At 48.0% G+C, this 14,525-nt stretch overlaps 1 protein-coding gene across 1 annotated transcript in view; it reads left to right on the forward strand.

Moving 5' to 3' along the window:
• Positions 1-467: 467 nt before the first annotated feature.
• The window catches only part of LOC138662901 (zinc finger protein 605-like), a 36,478-nt gene continuing 22,420 nt past the window's right edge, over positions 468-14,525 (forward strand). The window contains exons 1-5 of the mRNA XM_069748900.1: positions 468-507; positions 9,015-9,164; positions 9,294-9,473; positions 9,557-9,680; positions 9,763-9,860. Of these exons, the coding sequence (XP_069605001.1) occupies positions 481-507; positions 9,015-9,164; positions 9,294-9,473; positions 9,557-9,680; positions 9,763-9,860 (579 nt within the window). The 5' untranslated portion in view covers positions 468-480. The remainder of the gene's footprint in view (positions 508-9,014; positions 9,165-9,293; positions 9,474-9,556; positions 9,681-9,762; positions 9,861-14,525) is intronic.

The following is a 14,525-nucleotide window of genomic DNA, read 5'->3' on the forward strand; positions in this document are numbered from 1 at the left end:
AAGGTCCAATGTGAGACCGAAAACGTCCAGTTATTTCTACTGTTTTTGTCTGGATGCAAAATAAATGAAATTTTCTCATCTTTCATCATTTTGAGCGACAAGTTTACTTTTGCTTCGTATATGACCCTTAGCCGGACACTGGAAGGGGGTAAATAAGCGAGATTTCGGCATTTTAGCTCCCGGTGTGGAGGCGATAGCCCATGATATGCCGCCATATACTAGACGTCCGGTAACCGGTAATAATTCCCTCATGTGTGGGGTCTATTTGTCTCCAGAGAAATCACACGTTACATTCCACACAGAACATTGTGTAGAAAAGGCGGCGCGAGGTAATTGTGCCAGTAGTGAGGGCGAATAATGGCGGAAATGTCACTGACTGAGGAGAAGTCTCCATGTAGCGTCTTCACTGCGGATCACGTGACCCCTGACTCCTCCCCCTGTGACCTCATCACAGGTCCTGTGCGCACAGAGCAGCCATATATGTGGAGTGCGGCTCTGCAGGTGGAGGTATGTGGAGATTCCCCATTACTGAGCGCGGGGACATTAACCCCTTCTGCACGGAGACTCTTTATAAGAATCATAACGTTGTTGTTCTGTTTCCTGTAATAGATACATACGAGCCAACTATGGAGGACAGGAAGTGAGGGAGCGGATTGTTCTCCTAGTACAGGGCCATACCTCCCCCCCCCCCCACACACACAGTATAATCTTCTGATAGTTCCGCCATACCCCCCACACAGTATAATGTTCCCACAGTACCATCATCCCACCACACACAGTATTTTGTTCCTACAATAGTGGCTTCCCATATACACAGGATAATGTTTCCACAGGACTGGTATCCCCCTCACACACATGCACAATATGGTACCATCCACCTCACTGACTACCTCCGACCACCGACAATTAATAAATACTCACTTAGCCTCATTCTTGGTGCAGATTCTAATGAACCCAGGATCTATGAGATATTTACCATACGATAGTTGGATAGGCAGGAGTGTATCATCCATAAAGGTAGCCCACTCGGTTGCTATGATGCCTATGAATTGACAGGGCTCGGTGGGGTGTGGTATTGGTCACCCTCTCCTTCCCATCATCACAATGTCAACGATATCCACATTCCCATGACGGTGATACCGCTGAATAGATTAGTGAATCAGGGAGTGGAAAGCTCCTGATCCACCATTCAGCCTTCACTTCTGAGTCTGAGACTCCGTGCACTGCAGGCACAATGACGTCACTACATCACACCTGTAGTACGGAGCCTCAGTACTCACACCGCACAGAGCAGAGCAGCGCTCCTCAGGAACCGGGTTGGGTGAGTAGTGTATGTGTTTTGTTTTTTTTTCCCAAATATCAGGAATTGTGGGGGCATCATATTAAGAGAAGAGCTGTTGGGACTCTCATACTGAATGTGTGGCTGGTAGGGGCCATTATACTGGGGTTGTGGTGGACTGTAAATGCCTCCATACTGAGTGGGGTTTTTATTTTGTGTAGCAGGATGTGGTGGCCATAATTAGAGATGAGAGAATATGTTTGGAAAACGGTTGCCAAAAATAAATTCTGCACGAATATGATACATTCGGATTCATGATCGGTAACACGAGCATTTTTCTTAAGATCGGAAAAAGTCGGTAACATTCGGTAAAGGATATAATAGAAGCCGGCAATACATGTGCAGCGTTTAGTAAAATCACAGCTACCAATGTGGGAAACTGGGGTTCAAATCCTGGCTCTTCCCTGTTGGACATAATATACCAGTAGTGGTCCATAACACTATGGTGCCTACCTCAATAAACGAGAGTGTCAAGAGCAAAGAGAGTCATGCCGGTTTGGACGTCGCCTGGATTAACAAGGTCCGTGTCAGATGTTGAGGAACCAGTACAATATGATGATAAATGGGCTACTGGACCAAACCATACATGGACAAGGCAAGAAAACTTGGATCTGATGAAATGCTACTATAACAGCAGACCAAATAAGAGAGGATATATGAAGCTTATGATGAAACTCTGGATGGATACCAGACCTGCATGTCCACTAACTGAGAAACAACTAGTCACCCAACGTTTCAATATCCTAAAGAGAAAGCTATTGTTACAACTTGACATGGATCAACTGCACTGCAGATCCACCCGACATGAAGACCAGGAAGAACAACATGTGCAACCCCCTGAAGATCCTGATCCAACCCTGCAACTAGAGAGCACTGCAGCTGGTCTGAAACAGAAGATCTTACATAAACTAAATACCATCAATACCAGAAATCGATTGCCACGGCTCAGCAAAGAAACACCACCATACAGTATGCTAGAGGATGCCAATAGAGCAGCTCTTGCATCTATACCTACCACCACCATAACTCAAACTAATAACCTGATCTATGCTACTGTCTCAGCAATCATGGAAATGCTTGGTTATACAACCAGCAAGAACAACAGAAGTACATGCTCCCCTTGGAAAAGAAGACTGTAGATAAAGATCAAGGTGCCACGAAGGAAAGTCAGCCAACTATCAGAAATACAGAAGTGTGTAAAGATCAAGAATAAGGGTACCGTCACACATGACGATATCGTTAACTAAATCGTTATGTGTGACAGCGACCAACGATCAGGCCCCTGCTGGGAGATCGTTGGTCGCTGGGGAAAGTCCAGCACTTTATTTTGTCACTGGATCTCCCGCAGACATCGCTGAATCGGCATGTGTGACGCCGATTCAGCGATGTCGTTACTGGTAACCAGGGTAAACATCGGGTTACTAAGCGCAGGGCCGCGCTTAGTAACCCGATGTTTACCCTGGTTACCGTTGTAAATGTAAAAAACAAACACTACATACTTACATTCCGGTGTCTGGTCAGGTCCCTCGCCTTCAGCTTCCCGCAGTGCACTGACTGGTGAGCGCCGGCAAGCCGTAAAGTAAAGCGGTGACGTCACCGCTGTACTTTCCGGCCAGCGCTCAGTCAGTGCTGGAAGCTGAAGGCGAGGGACATGACCAGACACCGGGAATGTAAGTATGTAGTGTTTGTTTTTTTACATTTACAACGGTAACCAGGGTAAACATCGGGTTACTAAGCGCGGCCCTGCGCTTAGTAACCCGATGTTTACCCTGGTTACCCGAGGACTTCAGGATCGTTGGTCGCTGGAGAGCTGTCTGAGTGACAGCTCTCCAGCGACCAAACAGCGACGCTGCAGCGATCGACATCGTTGTCAGTATCGCTGCAGCGTCGCTTAGTGTGACGGTACCTTAAGACCAAGCTGGAGAAGTACAAAGGCCTGACCCCAACTGAAGAGAATGCTAAACAAAGGCTCACAGCACTCGCTGCAAGATAAGGGAGATACATTAGAGAAGCTGATGCCAAAAAGATAAATGCCCTGTTCTCCAAAGAACCATCCAAAGTGTAAAAAACAACACCAGTGCATTGTGGCTGCAATATCTGAGAATAAAACACAGCAACCACCTAGACACAGAGTCAGTCACCTTTGCAGAAGCATACATCCAACAGCTGGTCAAGAACATGAAGAGCTGGACAGCACCTGGCCCAGACATGATCCTCACCTACTAGCTAAAGAAATTCACAGCGGTACATGAATGCATGGCAATGCAGATGAACCAACTGCTAGAAGCAGGCCACCACACAGCTTGGCTAACACAAGGAAGAACAGTGCTGATCATGAAGGATCCTCACAAAGGAACAGTTCCATCCTACTACCGCCCAATAACCTGCCTTACAACATGGAAATGTCTGTCACGCATCATAGCCACCAAGCTACAGAACCATATGAGCCAGTACGTGAATCCAGCTCAGAAAAGCATTGGGACTGACACTAGGGGCTCTAAGCACCAGCTCCTAGTAGATAGAGCAGTCGCTCAAGATCCAGACAGACCAATCTCAGCACAGCCTGGATTGACTACAGGAAAGCCTATGACTCAATGCCACACACATGGATCTGTGAATGCTTGGTTCTGTACAATGTCAATAGGAAATTAAGAACCTTCCTCAGAAACTCTATGGGTCTATGGAGAACATCATTGGATGTCAACTCAAGACAACTAGCACTAGAGACCATCAAATGCGGCATATAACAAGGTGATGCACTGTCCCCATTGCTGGTCTGCATAGGATCGAATCCCCTCAGTCAGATAATTACAGAGTCTGGCTATGGATACAAGTTCAAGAGTGGAAGCACCATCATCCACCTCCTCTGCATGGATAACATCAAGCTGTATGCGAAAAACGAACGAGACATCAATTACTGATCCACCTGACAAGGACCTACAGTGAAGACATCGGGATGTCCTTCATACTGGAGAAGTGTGGCTAGTTGGTAATAAAGAGAGGCAAGGTAGTCAGGACTGATGGAATGGAATTACCAGCAGGGCACACAGCAGATGTACAGACATGCTACAAGAACCTCGGCATTCCACAGGAATATGGTAACCACGATGAGGAGGCAAGGAAAGCAGCAACATCCAAATACCATCCAAGGGTAAGACAGGTCCTGAAGAACCAGCTCAATGGGAAGAATAAAATCTGTGCCATCAATACATATGCCCTGCCAGTTATCAGATACCCTACTGGCATAGCATGCTGGCCAAAAGAAGAGATGGAAGCTGCAGATGTGAAAATCTCGAAAGCTCCTCACAATGCATGGAGGTCTTCACCCTAAGTCTAACACCCAAAGATTGTATACCAACAGAAAGGAGGGTGGTCGAGGCTTGATAAGCATCCAAGCCACCATCACGGATGAAATAAGGAGTATCCAGGAGTACATCAGAAAAATGGCGCCAAACGATGAGATGCTGAGAGAAAGCATAAGGCAGCAACAACAGATCTGGAAGGAAGAACAGGAACATGAACCACCATGGCAAGACATGCCACTGCATTGGATATACCATCGACTGATAATGGAGGTGACTGACATGGGGAAATCCTACCAATGGCTGGAGAAAGCTGGACTTTGAGACAGCACAGAGGCACTAATCATAGCGACACAAGAGCAAGCACTAAGTACCAGATCCATAGAAGCAGTTATCACAAGACCCAAGGTGCAAACTATGCAAAGAAACATCAGAAACCATCTAACGCATAGTGGCAGGATGCAAAATGCAAGCAGGAACAGTGTATACTGAACGCCACAACCAAGTAGCGGGAATTGTATACAGGAACATCTGCACAGCATATGGGCTAATTCCCCCTAAGTCCAGGTGGGAGACCCCAGAAAAAGTGGTGGAGAATGAAAGGGCTACATCCTGTGCGACTTCAAGATCCAGATGGATAAGCAGGTGTTGGCTAACCAACCAGACATTGTGATGGTAGACAAAGATCAGAAGACAGCAGTGATAAGAGATGTGGCAGTGCCAAGTGACAGCAACATCAGAGAGAAGGAATATGAGAAGATGGAGAAATACCAGGGCCTCAAAGGAGAACTCGAGAAGATGTGGAAGGTGAAGGCAACAGTGATTCCAGTGGTGATAGGAGCACTTGGAGCAGTGACTACAACAGATCCCAGGAGCAACATCTGAGGTCTCTCTCCAGAAAAGTGCAATGCTGGGAACAACTAAGATCCTGCGCAGAACTCTCAAACTTCCATGTCTCTGGTAGAGGACCCGAGAATGAGAAAGGACAATAAAGACCACCCCCATTGGGGGTGAGAAGGAAGTTTATTTTTATAGATGTCAGTGACAGTGTATATATATTACATAGAAAAAGAAAAGTCTGTAATTCAACAGCCGCTGTAGTGTAAAATCACTGCAGGAGGCGACAGGATAGAAGACATGAATTACATACAGTAAATACAAATAGAATAGGTAGATATATAGATGTCAGTGACAAATACAATTAGTGCAGTGTGTGCAGCTTACTGTACATGTATTTAATTAATAAAAGATTATTTTTCTGAAAAAAATGGCATGGGCTGTGCGAGATCCCCGCTAGCACCGTGAGTAAGTCGCACGATGCAGATGCGAGTTAACCGGGAGAATTTCACTGCGGTGCATTACAACTCGTCTCTGCACTGTGCGACTTTCTCATGGTGCTAGCGGGGATCTCACTGAGGTCACCGCAGCTCAGCCCGGCTGGGAACGCAGCCTAAGGCCGGTTTCACACGTCAGTGGCTCCGGTACGTGAGGTGACAGTTTCCTCACGTACTGGAGACACTGACTCACGTAGACACATTAAAATCAATGTGTCTCTGCACATGTCAGCATGTTTTCACGGACCGTGTGTCCATTTGGAAAACACAGAGACATGTCAGTGTTCGTGGGAGCGCACGTATTACACGGACCCATTAAAGTCAATGGGTCCGTGTAAAACATGTACCGCACACGGATGTTGTCCGTGTGCCGTGCAGGAGACAGCGCTACACCCAAAAAAAAAAAAGATTTTTCATATCTTCTGGAGAGAAGAAATGAATGGCGGCTTCAGCACCAGATGCAGGGGACAGCGCTTAACTGTAGTGCTGTCTCCTGCACGGTGCGTGTGGTACCCAGTCGGCACATCTATGCCACACATGTGCCACACTGATGTACCACATGAGCACATGGACACGGATAATTCCGGTACTGATTTTTCCGGTACCAGAATTATCTGGACGTGTGAGACTGGCCTAAGTGATGTCATCACTAGTCACTGACGCTGTGTTCCCAGCAGCTCATTCACCAGTGGTTCTCAGCCTGGACGGTCACATCTTGGCACCTTCCAGATTGAAAACTATTTCTCCCCAGACATGGATTACGGCATGGGACAGAATGACAAAAAGATATGGTATATTGTTGTTTTATTATTTTAGTCTTAGTGCAGGAGATCGAGGGCTTTGGTGGAATTAGGCAAAGTCGTAAGTATGGTTTAATTGAGATTATTAAAGGAGTCTGTGTCATTTTTTCAATTCACTTTATTCTTGCTGTGTCTTTATTTACCATATAACTATAGGATTAGTAACATTGTTTTTTTGTCATCAGGATTGTGTGCTTTGCAGCGCTTTTTTGACATAGAGCATGTCACTTCTTTCAGCAATTTTGCAGTTTTTCACCCATTGACTTGAATGGTTGTAAAAAAATGCAGCAAATACACAGGTTGACCTTTTTTGCAGCGCATTTGCAGCAGAAAAGTCAAGGACAGCTGGATGTGACGTCACACTCGGCTCTGCTACGTCTAGATGGCAGGCTGCATGATACGTCCATACAACTTGTCATTGAGCAGAGTGGACCCGAACTCCATTCACTTGAATAGGGGGCCCGACAATACAGTGTTTGACACGCTGTCATACTGTATGCATGACAGCACGGCAAACACCACTTCTGAACGGCGGTGAAATCTTCCCTGCCGGTCAGAGAGTCGCAGTTGCCCCACTGTCAAAAGACAGCGGCAGCACTCAGCTGTGATCGGAGGTATAGAGGTTACCTCCGATCACTAGTGTCAGGTGATGGGACAACTGCTCCCATCATCTGACACCTGCTAATAACAGTGAGAGCAGGAGCGGATGATAGGAGTATTCATCAGCTGCTTCTGTGAGGTAAATATATAATTAAAACAAAAACCTGCTTGGGTTCCCCTTATTTTTTACAACAAGCGAGGACAAACTCACAGCTGGGGGCGGCAACCCTCAACTGTCAGTTTCAGCAAGGCTAGTCATCAAGAATAGAGGGGTCCCCACACTGTATTTTTTTATAATTCTCCCGGTGAACTCACCTCTGCACTGTGCAACTTTCTCACGATGTTAGTGGGGTTTCTCTCCGATGTCGCCGCAGTTCAGCCCGGCTGGGAACGGAGCATCAGTGATGTCACCGCTAGACACTGAGACTGCGCTCGCAGCAGCTCATTCACCAGTGGTTCTCAGCCTGGACGGTCACATCTTGGCACCATCCAGGTTGGAAACTATTTCTCCCCCAGACATGGATTACGGCGTGGGACAGAATGATGGAGAGGTGAGGGATATTGTTGTTTTATTATTTTTAGTTTATTACAGGAGATTGCGGGCTTCGGTTGAATTAGGCGAGGTCGTAAGTTTGGTTTAATTGAGATTATTAAAGGAGTCTGTGTCATTCTTTCAATTAAAGGACTTTTTTTCTGGTTGTTTGTTTTCTTACAATGTGACTATGGGGTTAGTAATGGAGGCTTCTTATTGGCGCTTCTCCATTACTAACCTCGGGGCTTGATGTCACCGAACAATACAAAGGTGACTCCAACCCCCCAACTATTACCCCACTTGCCACCGCTAAAGGGCCAGTGGGAAGAGAGAGGCTAAGTGCCAGAATTTGTTCATCTTAGAGATGTGCCTTTTCAGGGGTGGCTGAGAGCTGTTGTTTTTAGCCTGAGGGGGCAGTGTCCATGGCCCCTTCCTAGCTTTTAATATCAACCTGCAGCTGTCTGCATAGCCATTGCTGGTTATTAAATACAGGGGGACCCTACATCACTTTTGAGGGGTCCCCCATTTTATTAGCCACTAAAGACTAAGTATACAGTTGTGAGCTGATATTACTAGCATGGAAAGCTCCATGGGTATTACCTCCTTTCTTAGGCTATAAACAAACTTCTGTGTGTGAATCAGACCTGAGATCTAACATGATAGAAGATTACAGTGCGGGGAAAACGGGAAACCTTCATATAGACGGCCGGTGGTGATGGAGTCAGTGACCGACTCTGGACAAATCTGTTTCTAGAGCCGTAGTAGAAGATGAAGATGTCGTCCTCATCATGAAGTAGCTATTTCTTATGTCGCATGTAATGAATATCTCCTGCAGTATTGCTAATGCTGATTCCAGGGTCGGTAAATGAGACGAGAATTAGCGTTATGGAAGATGAGTCTATGAGGAACGTATTCAGCTGCCAACTCCGAGGAAGAAACTGCTTGTTGTCTGTGGCCTAAATATATAGGTTTTATTAGTAGATGTAAAGAAGGAAACTAAATACTGTAAAATAATAAATCTATTCATATGTTTCCCTTATTATCTCCAGTAATTGTATTATTACACAGGATTCTTATGATGTTACATCGGCTCATCTTCTCATTCAGGTCTCTACAATATCGGATCCTCTCAGTGAAGATCTCCTACAAAAGAAAATTTTCCTGATTTACCCATCAATGATGGATATGGACAGAGACAAGATGGCGGAGAGGATATTACACCTCACCCTAGAGATCCTCTTCCGGCTTACTGGAGAGGTGAGAGATTCTGATGACGTCACATTACATCATTCTTATCTATGGCAATAACAGATGGACAGAACTGGAGAGGTGAGGACTCTGGAAATGTCTGTAGTGAGATTTATTAATGTGTCTCTCCATTACCAGGATTACACAGTGGTGAAGAAGACTTCTAGTGATCGCTGTCAGGACCCTGTGTCTGAGGGATGGAGAAGACCCCTGAGCTCAATCACGGGGCCTCCACCTCACCCCCTGATCCATGAGGACATCAATGACCAGAAGATCCTAGAACTCATCTACAAGATGATTGAACTGCTGACTGGAGAGGTGACACTGCTGGGAATGCTGGGACATTATACAGTAACACTATGAAGGGATCGGGGGGATGACGGTATCATTGTATGTGGCAGGTTCCTATAAGGTGTCAGGATGTTGCTGTCTATTTCTCCATGGAGGAGTGGGAGTATTTAGAAGGACACAGAGATCTGTACAAGGACGTCATAATGGAGGTTCCCCAGCCCCTCACATCTCCAGGTAATAGGACAGGACTAAATACACATGGCCTATAATTATCTGTATGTAAAGAATAAATTCACTCCCTGTATGTTTCCTCCAGATCTATCCAGTAAGAGGACAACACCAGAGAGATGTCCCCGTCCTCTTCTTCCACAGGACTGCAAGCAAGAAGATCCCAATGCTCCTCAGGATCATCAGGTAGATGGAGAGAAGGTGTCAGGAGATCTCCCCTATGATGTGTAGACGCCGGTGAAAGTCTTGTGCTCAGTCTTGTTTTATCCACCAGTATTATATGTTTTATACTTGTGTAATGAGAACGGTGGAGATGGCAGGATTAGAGCTTGTTAGGGCTAGCGGAATGCACCAAATAATAAGATAGATTAAGGTGCGATCGCAGCCCGGGGTCCACCGTGCAGAGATGGAACCTGCTGCCAAGTAATGACGGACTATATGGCGGTACAATGTGAATACACACACGGGTTAACCTCACCCTGTGTGCAAGAAGCGAACCCTGTTGCATTACAGGGCCGCGGTACCGCACCAAGAGCGCAAGCAAGGAGTCTCAGAACTCAATCCCAAGACACAGGATTTGAGTACATAGACCTCATGCGCTCGACACCGCTACTGGGGTGTCAGAGTGACATAAATAATAATGATAAAGAAGCACGAGAGTGCATGCAGTGCCGCACTGGCGAACGCCACTAACCACCCAGGCTTGGGTCAGGAAAGCGCTGTGAAAGCGCACGGCGCCGCACTGGCGGTCACAGCAATTAGACGCTGTATTGTGTGTAAGATGTAGTGAGGTTAGTTGGGAGCTAGATAGCAGCCATACACCTTACGCGAACAGTCATACAATAGGGTAGGGGTATCCAAGGACGACTTGCACTCACAACAAACACACGTATGCAAATGTACACCAGCGCATGCCCGTGCGGCCATGCGAGCCTTAAATAGCTGCAGCACGTATAGGACCTTTCAAAGAAGGACCAATGGAATTGCTGCAGTACCTGAGCATGTGACCCTAGATCTCCACTGAGAGATCTTGCCCTGGGCATGCTCAGTGTGCAAAGCAGAACTTAGTCCTAGTACCTACAGGACCTTCCGTGAGAAGGACCAATGGAAGTCGCGGCAGTACCTGAGCACGTGACCCCAGATCTCCACTGAGAGATCTCGCCCTGGGCATGCTCAGTGTGTGCAAAGTAGGACTTAGACCCAGAAGCGTCTGCTCGCCGCTGCCCAGCACTGGCTTCAATTGCAGAAGCTGGAAAAGCAGCAGTAACCCTATGCACAGAGTGAGACTGAGCAAGACACTGGGACCGACGTCTCCGCTGAGCAGACTCCACTGCGGCTGGAGAAGAATGGGAGACCGCAGCAGAGATGGTTCAAGATGCCCCCTGTGCAGAGGCGGGAACTCGACACCTAACATGGGCCCCCTCCTCCTTGGACCTCGCTACACTCGAAGGCAGCAATGAGCTGCGGAGCTCGAATGTGTTCAGCAGGCTCCCAGGACCTGTCCTCTGGGCCATAACCCTTCCAATCCACCAAATAGAATTTTTTGCCACGTACCACCTTGCACCCCAAAATAGCGTTCACCTCTTAATCGTCTGTAGACGAACCCGATGTCCCGGCAGATGACTCGGAAAACCGGGACATGTATACGGGTTTCAAGAGGGACACATGAAAGGTGTCGGTGATACCCAGGCGTGGAGGAAGGGCCAGACAGTAGACCACAAGGTTAACCTGTTCAAGGACCTTGAAGGGACCCAAGTAGCGAGGTGCAAACTTAGTGGACTCAACACGCAGCCTGATGTTACGGGCGGAGAGCCACACTAAGTCGCCAGGAGCAAAGGTCGGAGCGGGGCGCCAATGAGCATTGGCGGAGGACCTCATTCTCTCCTTGGAGGCCCGAATGGCATCCTGAGTGCGGACCAAAATGTCCCGTGCCTCCACAGCCCAGTCTGCCACCCTGGAGTTGGCGGAAGACACGGGCATGGTACACATGGTCACGCGGATGCTGGCCGTAATTTAGGAGGAATGGAGTCTTACCGGTGGAGTTGGGTATGGCGTTGTTAAGCGCAAACTCTGCCCATGGTAGAAACAAAATGTCATAAATATGTGACCAGGGTCTGGTTGGCCCTCTCTACCAACCCAATCGTCTCGGGATGATATGCTGAAGAGAGATTCAACTCAATACTGAGTAGATGACAAAGCTCTCTCCAGAATCGAGACGCAAACTGGGGACCCCGGTCACTAACAATTTTGTCTGGCATACCGTGTAGGCGAAAGATATGCTTGATGAACAACACAGCCAGAGCCCGTGCAGAAGGTAGCCGTGGAAGAGGCACCAATTGCACCATTTTGCAAAAATGGTCGGTGATCACCCAGATAATGGTGCAGTTACGAGACTTGGGTAAGCCCACTACAAAATCCATCCCGACCATCTCCCAGGGCCTGTCCGCCACCGGCATGGGGTAAAGTAACCCAGCTGGCCGTTGCCAAAGAGACTTGTTCTTGGCACAGGAGACATATGCCCGAACATAGTCTGCGACGTTACGAGCCATATGCGGCCACCAGTACGTCCTCGCCAAGAGGTCAGATGTCCTCTTGGTCCCAAAGTGTCCACCCACCATGGACGAGTGAGACCAAGAGAGAACCTCCGGTCGCAAATTAGATGGAACGAAAGTCTTGCCTGGGGGCACAGACTCTAGCAAAACCGGAGCCACCGTTCTCAGGCTCTCTGAAGGGACAATAAGCCGAGGCTCCTCCTCCTCCTCTGATGATGATGATACTACAGAGTGAGAAAGCGTCGGCACGAACGTTCTTCTCCCCGGAAAGAAAATGGAGGGTGAAATGGAACCGGGAGAAGAACAGGGACCATCTAGCCTGATGAGAATTTAGCCTCTGAGCTGTCTGTAAATACACCAAGTTCTTGTGGTCTGTGAACACCTGGAAGGGAAAGCGAGCTCCCTCCAGAAGATGTCTCCACTCTGAGAAAGCCAACTTCATAGCTAGCTACTCCCTGTCCCCGATGGAATAATTCCTCTCCGCTGGTGAAAAGGTCTTAGAGAAGAAGAAGCAAGGATGCTTCTTACCTTGAGCATCCTTTTGGATGGAAGAGGACTGCTTCAGCACCAACGGATGAGGCATCCACCTCCAAAATAAATGGCCTATCTACATCGGGGCGATGCAGGATGGGAGCGCTAGCGAAGTGTGACTTAATCAAGAGAAAGGCCTTGGAGACCTCCTCAGACCACAACTTGGGATTTTCCCCCTTCTTGGTGAGGGCAACTAAGGGAGCTACCAAAGTTGAGAAGTGGAGAATGAACTGGCGATAGTAATTAATGAACCCCATAAAGCGCTGCACCGCTTTGAGAGAATGGGGTTCCTGCCAGTCCATCACAGCCTGTAGCTTGGCAGGATCCATAGCCAATCCCTGGGCAGAGATGATATAGCCAAGGAAAGGCAAGGACTCCTGCTCAAACACACACTTCTCCAACTTGGCATAGAGGGAGTTAGCCCGTAGGAGGTCGAAGACCTTGCAAACATCTCTCCGGTGGGAGTCTATACCTGGAGAGTAGATGAGAATATCATCCAGATAAACTACGACCAAGGTGGAAAGCATATCCCGGAAGATGTCGTTCACAAAGTCTTGGAAAACGGCTGGGGCATTACAGAGCCCGAAGGGCATCACCAGATATTCATAGTGCCCAACCCTGGTGTTAAAAGCCGTCTTCCATTCGTCCCCCTCACGGATGTGAATCAGGTTGTAAGCACTCCGCAGATCTAATTTAGTAAATACCCATGCTCCCCGTAGCCTATCAAAAAGCTCAGATATCAGGGGCAAAGGATACTTATTCTTAACAGTGATGGCGTTAAGACCCCTATAATCTATGCATGGACGTAGTTCCCCATTCTTCTTCTGCACGAAAAAGAACCCTGCCCCAGCAGGTGACACTGACTTCCTGATGAACCCTCTTGCCAGATTCTCTTGAATGTACTGAGACATTGCCTCCATCTCCGGGAGAGATAACGGATAGACTCGACCCCGGGGAGGCTCAGCACCAGGCAAGAGATCAGTAGGACAGTCATAGGGGCGATGGGGCGGAAGGGTCTCCGCTGCCTTTTTGGAGAACACGTCCGCATAAGACCAATATTGCTTGGGGAGAGAGGATAGATCTGCGGGTACCTCTGTAGTAGCAACCTGAACGCACTCCCTCTGACATCTACCCCCACAAGATTCACCCCATCCCAGAATTCTGCCTGAGGACCACTCGATATGAGGAGAGTGGTACCGTAGCCAAGGTATCCCCAACAGGATCTCATCAATTCCCTCAGGAATGACGAGTAGAGATATAATCTCCTGATGGGATGGCGACATGGACAGAGTAAAAGGGATGGTCTGGTGTGTTATCTGTGAGGGCAGTGTCGACCCATTCACCACTCATACTGTTACTGGTTGAGCTAGCATAACCAGGGGTATTGCGTGACGTTGGGCAAAGGCAGAAGACATAAAATTGCCCTCCGCCCCAGAATCCACGCAGAGATCTACCGAGTGAGTGAATGAGCCTATTGTTATTGTCCCCTTAAAGGACAATTTGGAGGCAAATGTCGCCGTGTCTAGTGTACCTCCACCTACTACCACTAGACGCCGACGTTTCCTCGACCGCTGGGGACATCTGGTGGCAAGATGTCCTGACTGCTGGCAAACATGACAAACCTGGAGTGCACGAGCGGTCCGGGACTTAGATCCTGCTCGTGACACTTCCATGGCCTCATGTGACTCAGGAGCCTGGACTGCTGGAGATTCCAAAGGTTTGGCAAAGGTGGGAGCCAGCCGAAACCTCTGCCTACACTGGGCTCGCT

The sequence above is a fragment of the Ranitomeya imitator genome, chromosome 2 (assembly GCF_032444005.1).
Source record: "Ranitomeya imitator isolate aRanImi1 chromosome 2, aRanImi1.pri, whole genome shotgun sequence".
NCBI lineage: Eukaryota > Metazoa > Chordata > Amphibia > Anura > Dendrobatidae > Ranitomeya > Ranitomeya imitator.